This window comes from Condylura cristata, unplaced genomic scaffold (genome assembly GCF_000260355.1).
Source record: "Condylura cristata isolate star-nosed mole 26May11 unplaced genomic scaffold, ConCri1.0 scaffold00028, whole genome shotgun sequence".
In the NCBI taxonomy this organism is placed as follows: Eukaryota; Metazoa; Chordata; class Mammalia; order Eulipotyphla; family Talpidae; genus Condylura; species Condylura cristata.
Genome location: NW_004567129.1, coordinates 11943224 through 11960007, shown reverse-complemented (window position 1 = coordinate 11960007; position 16784 = coordinate 11943224). Strand labels below are relative to the sequence as shown.

At 42.8% G+C, this 16784-nt stretch overlaps 1 protein-coding gene across 2 annotated transcripts in view; it reads right to left on the bottom strand.

Annotated features, from left to right (window-relative positions):
- WDR59 (WD repeat domain 59) overlaps window positions 1-14060 on the bottom strand; it is an 80813-nt gene extending 66753 nt beyond the window's left edge. For both annotated transcript variants that reach the window (XM_012730749.1, XM_004690382.2), the window contains exon 1: window positions 13890-14060. In XM_012730749.1, coding sequence (XP_012586203.1) covers window positions 13890-13943 — 54 coding nt within the window. In that variant the 5' untranslated portion in view covers window positions 13944-14060. The remainder of the gene's footprint in view (window positions 1-13889) is intronic.
- Window positions 14061-16784: the final 2724 nt, after the last annotated feature.

The following is a 16784-nucleotide window of genomic DNA, read 5'->3' as shown; positions in this document are numbered from 1 at the left end:
CATTCTCACGGTACTATCTCAAGCAGCTGCAGCCGCTGTTTGTTGTTATATGCTCTAGGTTCTTTCCAAGAGACTAGCAAGACACAATCCATTTTGCACATTCTGCTACACTCACAAATCACAAATGGTAAACAGAAATTCGCTTCCTCCCTCTCACTTGTCTTAATAATGGCTCCCCACACTTGTACACGCTCAAGAAACATGTCGTAGGCAACACTGAGGACAAGAAGTCAGCATGCTCTCACTGAAGGCTGAAAGTGATTATTATGCCTCCTTCATTCCACTGGAGTCGTGAGCAGAGAAAAGCCCAGCTGGAAAGGCAGGCAGTGAAATGAGATGCTATTTCCAGAACACTTCTGTGCAATTTATAGATTAATGGTCTGAAAGAGGTTAAGATGGAACCTCCTGCCAGGTATAACACAATCTAGAGGTCAGGCAGAATCCTAATACAACCCTCATGACTCTGGCCCTAAGTGTATTTACTTTCTCCACATTATCCAAACACTTTCTAGGCACTGCTGTCAAGGGACTTGGTTGCTATAATTAAGGTCCCACATCAGTTGACCTCAAGAGAGAGACCTGAAACAAGCTGAAGTCCACCAGCAGATGACAGCTAAACCAAATGTGCTGTATACACACAATGGCATGCAGGCTATGACATGGGTGGACTCTGAAAACATCACCCTAAGTGAAACACCACACACAAAAGGAAAAATATTGCATGATTCCACTTAGGTGCAGTACATGGACTCTTAGAAAGTGGACTACAGGTTGCCAGGACAAGGTGGATGGTATGAGGACCATTGTTGTGTAATGAACAGAAAGACTATTTGGGATGATGGAAAAGTTCAGGTGGGGGGCAGGGGTAGGTCTAACCACATCAATCTCCAGATGAGAATGGAGTCGACTAACACCTTCATTTCAGCCTCTGAGACACTAAACAAAGGAACCAGTCAGGCAGTGTCTGGACTTCTGACCTACAGAACGGTAAGCCAAGAAATGGGTGTTGTTTCCAGCTGCTAAGCTGGTGGTACAGTGATGGAATACTAATACAGGGTGGCTGGTGGTAACACAACAGAAGCCAGGCTCTTTGACTCAGCAATTCCATCTCCAAAATCAACCTAAAATACACACAATTGCATATTTCATAATCTGTGCAAGAAAATTTTACATTTCTATCCACTGGATAATCTGAAAGTATGAAAAATATGACACAGAAAAATGGAGTCAAAACTACATAGAGTAATATAACTCATTTTATGACCTTATCAGAGGAAGTTATTTTTAAACAAACAAACAAAAAAACCCACCACCAAAATAAAAATCCCATATCTGACCGAGCCCAGAAAAAGAGTCCAACATTAGTGTTGTGATAGCACTCTGTGGAGGGTCATGCTCAGCTGTCCTAAAGAGGGAATGCAGACAGAGGAGTGTTTTAAGCAGAGAAAGTGAAACTAACCAGATTGGAGTAAAAGTTGGAGCTTTACCGGGGACAGCAGCTCCCCAGCAACACATACCCACCTTCAGGGCACCAAGCAGGGAACTACTGAGAGATACTCCATACAGACACAATCCCACCGCCAGAGATGAAGGGAGCGCCTGTGAGGACAATTTCCCTCCACCTGTGGCAAGGGGCTTGCTGTGGATTAAAGACCATTTAGAGAGGTAAAGGAAAGTGGCATTTTATATCTTACCATGAACTAAAATTTCAATCTGCTACTATGCTTAAGGATAACACTGAAGTATATCAAAACATTTAAATGATAATTATTCCTGTAAGTTTTAAGCTTATTCCTCTAAATGAATCTACACTTTTGCACTTTATATATTTTATAATAAAACATACATTTCAAAGGCATGCTGAGTCTTCTCTGATCATTTCTCTCATGCTGACCTGTGGCCACCTCCAGAAGTTCCCCACTTTCCCTTCCTTTTCCATTGTAACACAAAACTTCTGAAAACCAAGTTCTAATCATATCAACATATTACTCCATCTAGGACATCAGCTACAGCAATCCACTGCCTCACTGGTTCTTTGTTCTGAAAAAAAGAATTAAGAGGGAGCTCCTCAGCCTTCAAGCCTTCAAAATCACTCTCCTCCCTGCCGAAGCCACACCCATTTGCAGCATCACCTCCGGAAGTCTGGCACCTATCCCAACTACAGAGAGTCGGTGAGCTCTTCCCACTCCTGCAAAATCCTTCCCTCTTATTTTGCTATTGAACTTCATCTTCTAAATCGTGAGACATACCTCCCTAAGAAAGTCACCCAGAGTGCCCAAGGGCTCTTCTCGAGCTCAATCTGGCCCTGTCACAGGGCTGGCTTCACTGGCCTGGTGTCGTTACTGCTGCACACATTTCTCCTCTCCCACTGGCTGGTGAGCGCCTGGAGTGCAACTTCTATTTCATCCCGCCAAGAGCCCTCAGTGAGGTGCTTGGTACACAGGGGCTCCAGAAGCATCTGCTGGTTTGGAGACAGGCCAAACCAGGTGAAAGTCAGGGTCCTTCCAGCTCAAGTGTGCTAGCAGCGCTCCTTGGTCTCTCAAAGAACTTTCTCGGTAGTTTGTCTTGTTACTGCTTTTTATCATTTCTCAGCCGCGAATGTCTCCATCCTTATAAAGTTGCTTCATGTCTTTAAGACCTCCTCAGGTAATAAGCTCACTGATGGCTCACTTATTGGGAGTCCGCCTACTAGGATGGACAAATCTGACAAACAAAATGTGTGTACCTTACTACATGCTAATGTGAAAATCCAACTTTAAACTGCTTTCAATCTTTGTTTTTACACAGTGAAAAGTTCTCTCCCATTCAAAGGAAAACCAACTTGCAATTCAGAACTCTGTCAAAAGTGACATCTGTAAACTGAAGAGAATGAAGCTCTTAATGGTCCTGTTTCTTCACCTGCAGGAAGGATGGTAACCTTTGTGACACACTTCAGGGCCACAAAACACTGACATTTGGTTTTTACTGGCCTGGGGGTAGTATTAGTAATTTGGAAAAGACAGGCTAAGTGATGGTTAATAAAAAAGATATCAGTTCCATGAGACGGGATAAGTTTCTACAAACAAACTGCTGTTGACCTAATTTCAAAAAAGCATCCTTCGTTTGGTTTCTTTAATCCAAAGGAAAAGACCACATTTTATCCAAAAAGAAGAATGATTCTACATGGTGTTGCTGTGATATGAAATGGACTTCATCTTTTACGGGCTTTGTGGTCAGAACCAGATCCAAAACCCTCTTGTAACTCCTCTTAGTATAAACAACAATAAAAAGAGATCCAGCAGTGCTGTCCTGACCTCTGACTTTTCTTAAGTTAGCAGATACTTTTTATTAGTGATTTTACTGGATCTCCTGGCAGGATCAGAACTAATGAAGATTAATGAAGACTCCCTCTTTAAACCTTTGGTTTTTGTAACATGATTTCTTCTGGGACTCCTCAGAACTTTAGTCACCCCTTTTTAGTCTGCCTGATCAAATCAACTAATTTCTTTCCTCTCTGTCCCTGTTCTGAACCTTTTCTGGTCCTCACCTGTTTGGGTCTACCAGCCCATCACCTGCCTGGTGCCCATACTATCCAGAGTTGTCAGTGGACCTAAGTGGGATTATGCAACTTGCTTGCTGAATACTCTTTCAGTGACTTCCCACAGCCTGCAGAATGAATTGTGACATCCTTGGTATAACAGTTAAGATCACTTAAGATCTCTCTTCTACAATCCATCCTGAAGGAGGGGACTCTCTCAACCTCCAGTTCCATGCTAGTACTCCAGTTAGGGTGAATTCTTTATGATGGATGCTGTCCAGCCCTTCAAACTCAGGCACATACTCCTTCCCCTTTGGACCTTCACACCAGATGTTTACTCCACTCAATGACACCTCTCTCCATTCTTCACCTGCCCTTCAGAATTCAGCTCAGGCTGAATTTTTTCTAAAAATGTACCTCTCAACCATCCTCTCTAGCACACACCCAGTGAGAGTCAGCAATGTTTTTCCTGGGCTTCTCGGGTCCCCAAGGTTTATCTTCATAAAGCACTTATGATACTTCAAATAATTGTCATTTTACTAATGTCTCCCACATTAGACTGTAATTCCTTGAGAGTAAAAATCAAATTCATTAGCCCTATGCTTGCCACATGGTATATGCTCAATAAATGCTAGCTGTTATAGATGATAAAAGGCCTTAAAAAGCTTTTGCTCTACAAAAATCTGTACATGAGCATTCATGACAATAAACAAAAATAATGAAAACTCAAATAAATATCCAACAACTGGTGAATGGATAAATAAACGTGCTATGTCCATATAATGGAATATTATTCCATCAAAAAAAAGGAATGAAGTTCTGATACCTACTACAACTGGATTGACCTTGAAAATAACTAAGTGAATTCGATGTCTATGAAATGTCCTGAATAATCATCTACAGACACAGTAGATTGGAGGCTGTTGTGTAGGGCTGGAGGGAACAGGAATTGGGGGTTATGGCTAAAGGGTACACGGCTCTTTCCTGAGTTCATGAATGTGTTCTAAAATTGATTACAGTGGAGGTTGCACACTCTGTAAATGTACTAACTGAATTGTGCATGCTTTTTTTAATTAAAGATTTCTTTACTTATACATACAGAACTGGGGTACAGGTCAAAGGTGTGGGGGGTTAGAGGATTCATCAGAGACAGAATGGGAGCAGAACAGGCAGACTGAAATACACTGCTAAGCAGCAGGCAGGCAGGAGGTCAGAAGAGGTCTGCCACACCATGTGGGTCAGCTCCCTGGCTGGTGATCAAACTCGAGCTGCAGTGGCTGCAATAGCTTCATAGGGCTGTGCTTTGACCCGTTGCGCCACCAGAGAGGGCCCTGAATTGTGCACACTTTAAAAAAATGAATTGCAATGATAAATGAACTAGAGCTTAATAAAGTTACCCAAAACACCGTATTTTCATCTTTTGAAATATAACAAGTATAATAATGTACAGTATTCAAATGAGATTGTATTTGTAGATGGATTGCAAATCCATTTTGAATTTGCAGTTAAGTTTTGGTACAAACACAATGGTTCTGTTAGAAACTTGATCATTCTGGGAAGGTTTCAGAATTTAACATTATAGGACTAGCTTTCTACCCCAATTCAAAGCCTTTTTAAACAGATTTTTGCTATCTTAGAACAAAACCGAGGCTTTGGGACAAGAAAAAGAATTAGTTCATCCTCTTTTAACATCAACTCAATTACAAAGAGCAGTTCCCCAAAACGAAGTACTTTGCCTGATCATCCTCGCAAATGATGCAAAATGGAAACATCCAATCAATGCAAATCAAAGCACAGTCACCCAACATCAGTTTGTCACAGGCCTAAACAAAAGACTATAATGAGTGCATTATCAGATTTCAAAGAATAAAACCTCAAACTGAAATCCACTGATTTGAAGAGGATCAGACCATTTCAAATGACAAGATCCAATCTCTTTAAACCAGGCACGGATACTTCTGCCAAGGCCGCTTTTGAACCCACTCTTGTCTTGATAACAAGAGGTTACCTGTCCAGGGTTCTGTTCACACGCTCAGCACAATGGGTGTTTCTCAGGAAGACTCTCCCTTTAAAATGAAAATATCCTTACTTCGCAACAAACTGAAATGGCACAAATTGGGTATCATGAGGAAAATCACCTAATCTTTCTGAGTCTCAGGTTCCTACTCTATAAGAGGACAGATGAGACATCTTTCAAAGGCCCTCTCAGCTCCGTGAGTCCATGTTGTCAGGTCAAGTTTGCAGCCTCCTTGGACAAATTTTCTAATATATTCAAAATAATTAAGATGGATCAAGCCCTGAATGTATGCTGACCACTGTGCTAAGAGCTCTGTGTTGATTATCTCATCCATTTAGCTTGCACAGCAACTCTATAAGATAGTGTGCAGAGCGGAACTAACATAGCAGGCATGAGTCTGCTAACCTGAGAAAGGTTGGCAGGCTACAGTGACTGACTCTTGGCTCGGACCTGGAAACTGGGATGGGGCAGGGAATTCCACCATTCCCTACCTGAGAAGAGTGGAGCACTATACCTGACCTATACATACAAACTGGTTTTTGATGAACACCTCAGCAGGTGGTTTCCCTTCTGGAAATCTCAGAGTACTGGTACTTACTAGCCAGGAGGTCTATGCAAGCAGACTCAAGTAAATACCCTGGATACTGGCTCCTAATGAACTTCACTGGTAGATAACACTTCAAAACAACAATTCAGTTGTTATAAGCTGATCCTGGAGGAATTAAGCATGTCCGGTGTGGTACCACAGTAAGAAAACTCTCAGAAGCTTGTGTCTGGTCTCCTTCAGTCTCCACCTCATGTACCTTTCCCCTCTCATTTTGTTTTGCAGTCTCTTGCTGTAATAAATCATAACTGAAAACACAAAAATAAAAAAATGACTCATAAAGACCATGATATGGTGAAATGGAAAAGGGTGCTTAAAGTGGAGAAAATCTTAGTGGAATCTCCAAGGCTAAAAAGGAAACAAAATGTGCATAAACAGTGTTTTTTGGCAGATGAAGTAGTTTCCTAAACAATTCTGAAACCACTGAACAAGCATTCTGGGGGTGAAGAAAATGGATGAGTAGTGGCAGAAGTCAGGCTTCTCACTGTTGGAACAGGTTACTTTTTTTTTTAAAGATTTATTTATTTGTGCATAGAGAACGGGGGTACAGGCCAAAGACTCAGGGGTGGCGAAAGACTTCACCAGAGACAGAGTGGGGAGCAGAACAGGCAGATCGATGAAGTACACTGCTGAGGGGAGAAGCGGGCGGGTCAGGAGAGGTCTTCTGCACCATGTGGTCACCTCCAGGGCAGGCGGGGCTCGAACTCGTGTGGAAGTGGTTTCAGCTTCTTAGTGCAGTGCTTTAACCCGCTGCGCCACCAGGGAGGGCCGGAAAGGGTTACTTATAAGCAAAGGGTAGAGGAACAATTATGAACTCAGGTTCAGGTTTCTACAAATACAAACAGTAACAAAGAAATATTGGCAGGTATGTTATAGTACATCCATACAGAATTCCTTACTCTGTCGGTTGAGAGCACCCAGAGGCAATGAAACCCCGAAGCATGGAGCATATCTAGCACCAGATTAGGTTTCTAATGTCATTCTCCAATAAAAGGAATCACAGTTCTTTGGAGAAATGTCTAATTTTAGAACTGGGGCAGGAAATAAACCAGATAAGAGTTGCAGAGCCAGAATATAAGCAGGTACTATGTATTTTAACAATAAAAAAGTAAATCACAGTGATGGGCATAAGAAAGCATCCTGAAAAATGTGTCCTGAAAGCATCCCCAATGATAAAAGCTGGAACAAATTAAGCAACAAAGTTAAGTAGCATTAGACTATAATCCAATGTGTAAATACCTATGAGTTCATAATTGATATAAAAAATAAGTAGATGAATAAATATATGGGGGAGAATAGCTCTAACAAGGGCAGTATTTAAAGACTTTCTTCCCAACTGTTTATTATAGAAGAAGAGCAAAAAGAGTAAGTCTACAGTAGAGAAACTTGACAAATACTATCCCAGCCAGATCAAGGTCAACATCAACAGTAATATGCTATAGTATGTACCTCTAAAGTGACACAGTGAGAATGGCGCTTTGTCCTGGGACCTTCCTTCCAAAAAACTTGTAATACCAGCTAACCATGGGGAAGGCATCAGACAAACCCAAATGAGTAGGACTCCTCAAGAATCAGTCCTCAAAGACAAAATCTGAGACGCTGTCCCAGCCAAGAGGAGCCTGAGGAGACATGACAATGAAATGTAATGTGCTAATTGGATGGAAATCTAAGAGAGAAAGGACAGTAAGTAAAAACTAAGGAAATCTGAGCAAAATAACAGAATTTGGTTATCTGAGCAAAATAACAGAATTTGGTTAATAATGTCAATATTGATTGATTAATTGTAAGACATGAGCGATATTAGTGTAAGATGTTGTTACAGGGGAAAAGGAGTGTGAGGTGAGGGTAACTCGATAGGATCTTACCAATTCTTTTTTTCTTTTTAAAAAAGATTTATTTGGCCCTCCCTGGTGGCGCAGCGGGTTAAAGCACAGCACTAAGAAGCTAAGGCCATTTCTGCATGAGTTCGATCCCCGCCTGCCCCGGAGGTGACCGCATGGGGTGGCAGACCTCTCCTGACCCGCCCGCTGCTCCCCTCAGCAGTGTACTTCGTAGATCTGCCTGTTCTGCTCCCTGCTCTGCCTCTAGTGAATCCTCTCACCACTCCTGCACCTCTGGCCTGTACCCCAGTTCTGTATGAATAAATAAATTAATAATCTTAAAAAAAATGACTTAAAAAAAAGATTTATTTATTTATGCATATAAGAAGAACTGCGGTACAGGCCAGAGATGCGGGGGTAAGAGGATTCACCAGAGACAGAGTGGGGAGCAGGCCAGGCAGGTTGACTGAAATACACTGCTGAGGGCCCAGTGGGCAGGTCAGGAGAGGTCTGCCATGCCATGTGGGTCTCCTCCCTGGCTGGGAATAGAACTCATGAAGTGGCTGCAGCTAGTTTCACAGTGCTGCACTGTAACCCACTAAGCCACCAGGGAGGACCCAGATCTACTGACTCTTTCTATACATCTAATACTAACAAAATGACAATTCATTTTGAAGCCCTACATACTATTTTTTTAACAATTTCTGTTAATATGAGTTAATTTTTAAAATTTATTCAACTAACATTTGTTGCATACCAAACACTAATCTAGACATTAGTCAGCAGTTAACAAAATGAAGTCTCCACCTCAGGGAGCTTATACTGTAGTATCAGAAGAAAGATGGTAATCAGGGGAAGAGGAAGAGCATAATAGATGACAGCCTGGAGCTGTCCAGGGAATATGGTGACAGACTACAGGTGCTTTGGTGGTGGGAAAACTACAGTGACCGCAATGGTAGAGGGAAGAAATCATACACTGTACAAAAATTAAGTAAAATCTAAAGAGAAAATTAACATATAGTGAATGAGGGAGTAAAATGGTACCACATGAGAGCTGGAGGTAGGCATCTCTCATAGTCCAAACTAAGAAATTTATACTTTATTGTAGGTATGACAGGAAGTTACTGAAGGAGTATCATCAAAAGAGGGATATGAATTTATGTTTAAAAAAATCACTTTGATATGTGTAGCAGTTTTACTGATTATCATTAAAAAATGGAAACAACCTCAGTGACTATAAACAGGGAAATGGATGCACAAATTATAATCTACCCACACACTGGACTACTGCAGTGCAATAAAAAGGAACAGAGAAACTGTGGGTTCAACATGAATAAATCTCAAAAGCAATAGGTTATGTGAAAGAAGCTTGACTCAAAAGGTTATGCAATCACATGACAGCTGCCCGGGGTTGCAGAAAAGGAAGGAGACAGGCTACTTGAGAATGGGAAGGACTCTTTCAGAATGATGGAAATGTTTTTTGTTGTTGTTGCTGTTTTTTCTTTTTCTTTTTTATTTATTTATACATACAGAACTGGGGTGCAGGCCAGAGGCGCAGGGGGTGGTGAGAGGATTCACCAGAGACAGAGGTGGGGGGCAGAACAGGCAGACTGACGCAGTACACTGCTGAGGGGAGCAGTGGGTAAGACAGGAGAGGTCTGCTGCAACATGAGGGTCACCTCCTGGGTGGGGGATTGAACTTGCACTGAAGTGGCTGCGGCTGGCTTGTAGTGCTACCTTCTAACCCACAAGGGAGGGTTGATGGAAACATTTTTTATCTTAATTGTGCTGGTGACTGCAGAACTATACACATTTGTTTAAAGCTCAAACACTGTAATGAATCTTAGTGCACATTAATTGTATGTCAATAAACCAGGATTTTTTTTTTTTAATCACTTACTCTATGTGAAGGGTAGACTGAAGGGAAATAAGAAGTTGGGGTGCAGGGAAAATGGTCTTAGACTATTTCCAACTACTCTGGGCATTCTTAGTTTAAGGTTATCTCATAGATGCAGAAGTGAATAAACTCAGAAGACAGTTGCTCTGAGTCTGTATCTCTTATCTTCACTCTAGTCATGCACTGTAGTATTTCCACACTTGCTACTGAATTAGACTTGTTAACTGCATATTCCACCACCTACCCTCTCTTTGAGTGTGGAAACGGTTTCATTTCCACTGCACTTTCCAATATTGCAGTCACCAACCACAAGTAGCTATATAAATGGCAATTAACTAAATTCAATAAAATTAAAATCTATGATCTTGGTCACAGTAGCCCCATTTGATGTGTTTCAAAGCCACATTTCCATCAGCACATAAAACTCTACTGGATGGTGTTGTTCTAGAAGATTATTTCAAAATTTCCCTGGAATGATAACACTTATTGATTCTGAAGACCACTTCAGAATAATTGCCAAGCAACACAGGTTCTTCACTATTAATCAGCAACAGTGATATCTCAAGGCATTGCTGCATAAAGTAAATCATGCTTGTGTACACTGTGAAAGAGTTCCACCTTTCACATTGGGGATTTTCTCTGAAAAACCTAAAAGCTTTTGAAAATAATTTTTTTAAAGATTTATTTATTTATGCACATAAGAGCTGGGGTACAAGCCAGAGGTGTGGGGGTTGAAAGAATTCACCAGAGACAGAGTAGGGAGCAGAACAGGCAAATTGACTGAAATACACTGCTGAGGGGCGCAACAGGAGGGTCAGGAGAGGCCTGCTGCGCCGTGTGGGTCAGCTCCCTGACTGGGGATTGAACTCGGCTGCAGTGGCTGCAGACAGCTTCACAGTGCTATGACTTAAACCCCTTGCATCACCAGGGAGGGCCCAGCTTTTTAAAAATAATTTTTAAGGGCCTCCTAGTGGTGCAGGGGTTAAAGTCTCAGTGCTATCAAGTTATCACTAGACACTGTGGCAGGAGTTCAATTCCCAACCAGGAAGTTAACCCACATGGTGCAGTCAACTTCTCCTATCACGCCTGCTGGTCCCCTCAGCAGTATATTTCAGCAGAGCTGCTTGCTCTGCTCCCCACAGTCTCTGGTGAACCATTTCACCCACCATACCTCTACACCCCAGTTCTTGCGTGCATAAATAAATAAAAAATAAGATAGTGCCCTCCCTGGTGGTGCAACACTGTGTTAAGTGTTAAGGTGCAGAACTGTGAAGCTTGCTATAGCTGCTTCAGTGCAAGTTGGATACCTAGCTAGGGGGGTGACTCATATGGCCTGCAGACCTCTCTCCTGATCCACCCACTGCTCCCTCAGCAGTGTACTTCTTCTATCTGCCTGTTCTGCTCCCTGCTCTGCCTCTAGTGAATCCTCTCACCACTCCTGCACCTCTGGCCTGTACCCCAGTTCTATATATATTAATAAATAAATCTTTAAGAAAATAAATAAAACAAATCTTTTTAAAAAAAAATTTAAAAAGAGGAATGTTTTTGAAAAATCACTATTCCAGCCTTCCTTTTCCGAAAGGTAATATGAAGGGTTTCAAGTTTTTCTTTCGACATTCATGAAATAGTTAATAAAATGGGTCCCTATTCCTCCCAATCACCACCGGACTCAAACACAAAATGATGCTAATTCACATTAAGGCATATCCTTCCAAGTGAATAGAAAAATCAGAAAGAAAAAGAGAAACTCCCGCAAGGCAGTCAAATTACCCAATTTACTTTGTTCTACTATGACAACTGCTGCTTAGTTTTAATTATTTGATACTACTTCATAGCATCCTAATAAAAGGGTCAGCACCCTCTCTGCAGGGCTCTTCAATTATATCTCTACTGAGAGAGACTACCTGGGTTTCTGTGAGAATTAAAGGGTTTGCAGATTAGTGGAGTCCAAATTAGCAGGCTAAGAGGTAGGATGCATGAGTCTGTTCTCAGTTCCCTGTAAAAACAATTAACGAGAAGGGTAACAGGATTATGGTTCTTTTTCCTAGGAGTCTGGCACTTCCCTTGGGAGAGCAAGCCTCCCGGAGACACTGTGCTGCCAGTGCAAAGTACCTCAAGATCCTTCCATGTGAATGCTGCTACTGAAATTCTGCATGGGACCATGTGTCAGAGGGCCCCACAGAGCAAATTGGTTACTGGTGGCTCCTCCATTCATTCATCTTTATGGCAAAATAGGGCACAGGGTTTTTGAAAAAAAAAAAAAAAAATTATATTATCCCCTTAGAATAATCCAGATTCCCCTTCAGTATAAATCACCAAAGTATTGACACAGCACCTGACAAGAGCTCAATAAATCTCATTGTGATAATAATAAGTGAATGCAAGCCTGGCACACAGAAGGTATTTCAGTGAATAGTTGTCAGAAAAAATGAAGAGACCCAACAAGATACTGGTTTTAGGGAAGGGGGAGGGAAGAATGACAGGCTCAAAGCGTAATTGTAGCATTATGAGCCCAACAAGAGGCTCATAATCAGAGGCCAGAAGCCTGCGTTCAAATCCCAAAGTGACCACAGAATGAGCGGCCTGATCTAAGTCACTGGGATCAGCCACCCCGCATGTAAAAATGTTATGATGCGTACTTAGCTTTCATGGTTCTTTCAGGAATTAGAAGAAAAAAATGTAGACAAATCACTTAGCACAACCTGACCTATGAAGCGGTGAAATAGGAAAGGGGTAAAAAATGTCCAGTAAGTGGACTATGGTGATGGCACACAGGTGATATGGTGATAAGAAGCCTACAGGGATTACACCCGAGATGGGAAAATGCACAAAATGATGTAAACATAAACTATTATGTTATTTTTTAATAATAATAATAATGAACAGCTATATACCAGAGACATTTTATGGGGGTGGAGTGGGGAATAGGATCAAAAACAGTGGGGGGAGGGAAATGCACTGGACTATGGTGATGGCACATGGGTGATTTGATGATGGGAAGCCCAAGGGGATTGCAACTGAGATGGGAAATGGCACAAAATGATGTAAAAATAAACTATTATATTATTTTTTAAAAAGATGTAATTTTCCAAAAGAGAGGGGATATAATAAAGTCATAATGAATTTAGACAAACATTAAATCCAGTATTATTCATGGAGCACAGGTGAACTGGGGAAGGAACTTCTATGGGGTCTACACCTGAGGGGCGAGTAAATATTGTTTAAAAATGAGCAACGATGTAAAATATATAAAAATAAATTAATTTAATTTAAAAAACTATTATTTTTTTAAAATGTCCAGTAAGCACTAAAGTTCCTTGCGCCTGCCTTGCCCCTGTCAGTGTGCCATACATCCAAGATGTATGCCCCAGACAGTTCTCGGGCTAAATCTATGCAGACAGCATCTATGTACCCCTTCTGCAGTGAGAAAACACGTTCTGGGGGTGTTTACAGACTGAGAACTGAGTGGGGATTCGAACCGGGGCACTATGTGCAGGGCACACTTCCTTCCAGTCACTAGAAGGTATTTTCCGCTCCTCTATCATCAACAACCACCCTAAAACTTCGGTGCTGAAAACAGGCACTTCCCAGCAGTCTTTGATGGCTCCCCCCACCCCAATTTCGTGAGGCACGGTTAATTATGCTCAGTGAAGCAGTGAAGCTCAATGAAGTTCTACAATTTGCCCGAGTCATCAAGCGCGACCCCCAAACCCCAATATCGAGGAGCAGACACCCCTTTCTCACTCGCCTCCTCGTGGGAAGCCTCTCCTCAGCACTCACAGGTAGACAACCTCTGCGTTTGGTCTCCCAAGGCATACCTCACACCCCGTACCTTGACAGGAATCCTAAAATCACTTCCGTGCCCACCTCAGTGTCCCCAACTGTCCTCAAAGCCCCCCCTTGCCCGCTGCCTGACAGCCCGGGCTGACCACCTCGCCCATCGCCCTGGCATGAGCTACAGAACACAGCAGTGTGGGGGAAGGGGAGCCGCACAGGGCGCATGCCCAGAAGGCTCCGTTTGGCCCCCAGCTCACCTGGGAGTCACGGAATTCCACCACCACGTTCTCGCTGCTCCATCGCGCCGCCATCTCCCGTTCCCCGTAGCTGCGGCCGCAAAACCGCGCCTTCTCACCCTCTACACCGGCATTCCCAGGCTCCGCGAGCCTCACGGAGCCCGCGAGTCAAACCCACCACGTCTCACCCCCTTTTGCCTGACGGCAGACTATTGGCTGACACAAGCATTGGCACCACCCTTCTTCTGGATCCTCCAATCATAGCTCCGCCCTTGCCCCCAAAACAGGCACGCCCCCTCCACTTCCGTCACGGGGCTCAAGTCGCCCACGCTCCTCGCGGCTGTAGACACACGCCCCCAGCCGCAAATTCTGCCGGGAGTTGTAGTCCACGGTGGAGCAGGGCCATGTAATAAGGAAAAGGCTTGCGGTTTGGTGGAGGGGGTTATCTGCCCTGCCTCTCTCCTCATTGGTGAACCTGGCAGTTTTTGTGCAGGTTGCTTCTTCTCCTGAAGTCTGCTATAAAGTCACCGGCAAGTCTGAGTGCATCACTTCTTACTTCATATAATACAACTGTGTCTGCGAAGAGTGTCTAGGGACCCCGGGAAAGAGGATTTCTCCACACCTTTACAGAAGTTGTCCTTTAGGAAAAACAGTTTTCATCATCATTGTAAGAAGTGATTTGATCCTTTCTCTTTCTTTCACCAGTATACAATGGAGTTTTCTAGAAATTTCATGACACTTACTGTAATAGATTGAATTAAAAACCAGATGTGAGAATCCAGCGGTTTTCTGTTAAGTGAAACATGAAAGGGTTTTACAGCTCGTTTCACTAAGAGTTTTTGTCTTGGGAAACATTTTTCAATGACAAAATGTATTATTAATGTTTACATGCATTGATGTATAAATGAAATATCATATTATAATTTCTATATTCTAATTAATTACTATCGATAGAGCCCCTCAAGGTTTTTTAAGTTTTTTGATAATTATAAAAAACATAAAGGGGTTCTGAGCTCAAAACATTTAAGAATGGTTGCGCCAGCATGGTAAGCGTTGATTAAGTTCTCCAAGTCCCACCTTCTCAAAACCTGGCTTATCTAGTTCAGCTTCAGTTTCTTTACAGAAAGGGGGTATGACTTATCATCCTTGGTTGCTGTCAGGAGTCAAACACTGGACTTGGAATGTATTCAGCGCTTAAATGTAAATTGTTATTGTTGTTAATGTTATTTATTTGTGCAAATATTAGCAAGAATAAACACAAAGGGCTTCCTTTGCCTTCTGCAGTAGTGTTGAGTGTTATAGGGGAGGCAAACATGCCTAGATACACTGGGGTAGGTCTACACTTGGCAGAATTAACTGTGTTTTAGGAAAGATTTACAAGCAACATGCTAGGAGAGGACAACCTACTTGGGGTACCTGACATGGCACCCTGAAGAAGGTATCATTTCATACTTTCTGTATAATTTTAGAATTGTAATGAGTACACTAACAAAAAAAGAAGAAGAAACCCCATAAACCATCAGTATTATAAGTAGGATTTCAAAACCAAAAACCAGTCCCCAAAACTGCACTCATGGTACTTCTGTGCTGCTTTCTTCACTTCCAAATACACATCACGGTGTCTCTCTGGTGACGCAGGGGTTAATGTCTCTGCTCTATCAAGCTGTATCACCAGCCACTGCAACATCAATTGAATCCCTGGCCAGGTTGCTGACCCATATGGCACAGCAGACCTCTCCTGTCTTGCCCACTGCTCCCCTCAGCATTGTATTTCAGTAAACTGCTTCTTCTGCTCCCCACTCTGTCTCTGGTGTAAACCTCATCCTGCCCCCTCCCCCGCACACAATTGTGTGTAGGCCCCCCTCTGGCCTACACACAATTCTTGTATGTATAAATAAATGAAATAATTGGGCCCTCCCTGTGGCACAAGGAGTTAAAGCACAGCTCTGTGAAGCTGTCGGCAGCCACTGCAGCACAAGTTTGATCCCCGGCCAGGGAGCTGACCTCCATGGCGAGGCAGACCTCTCCTGACCCGCCCGCTGCTCCCCTCAGCAGTGTACTTCGTCGATCTGCCTGTTCTGCTCCCCACTCTGTCTCTGGTGAATCCTCTCTGAATCTGGCGTGTACCCCCGTTCTTGTATGGATAAATAAATAAATCCTTTAAAAATAAATAAATAAAATACATCTTTTAAAATAAACAAAAAACATATCACAACTTGCAATTCAATATTTATTTGTTTATTTATTGTTAGGTTTCAGATCAGGGACTGGATCAGGAGGACAGGGACTGTCACCCTGAATGGTATGACTGCATATACAAGGCACTCATGAATTTCTATCCAAATAATGAATGTGAAAGCATATAAAATCACTACCCCAAAGTATTGTCCAGGTAGAAAGGTAACTGATGATCCCCAGAGAAAAGGGCCGTCCCAATTTCCCTGCCCCATCCAAGGATGGGTGGAGCTGAGCAGGGAGAAGAAGCTGGAGAGGAGACTAGAAGAGGAAGAAAGGAAGGAAGGAAAGAAGCCAGAGCCCTGGAGGAGGCACAAGGAGCAGAGACATGTGAAAAAGCTGTGCTTGCTTCTCGGCCTGGACTTGAACCAGGTACTTGGGACATGGAAGGAGAAACTTGAAACAGACGTGGGTGAGAGCCAGGTGGGGAGGTGAACAATGGCAGCCTTTATCTTGATTCTGATTTTGCTTCTTTTGTCTCAGATTTGCCTGGCCCCTTCCATCCCTTCCTGATGGGTCCTACTGTGACAGGTACAAGTTTCATGGACTCCGCCCCCACTCCAGATGCTGGAACTCCAAATCCGATCAGTACCATGGAGAAGCACGCTGGGACGTGACAACAGAGCTGAGCAGCCAGGTTGGGATAAAACCAGACATGTGGGCTCTGGGAGTCTCTTGGCC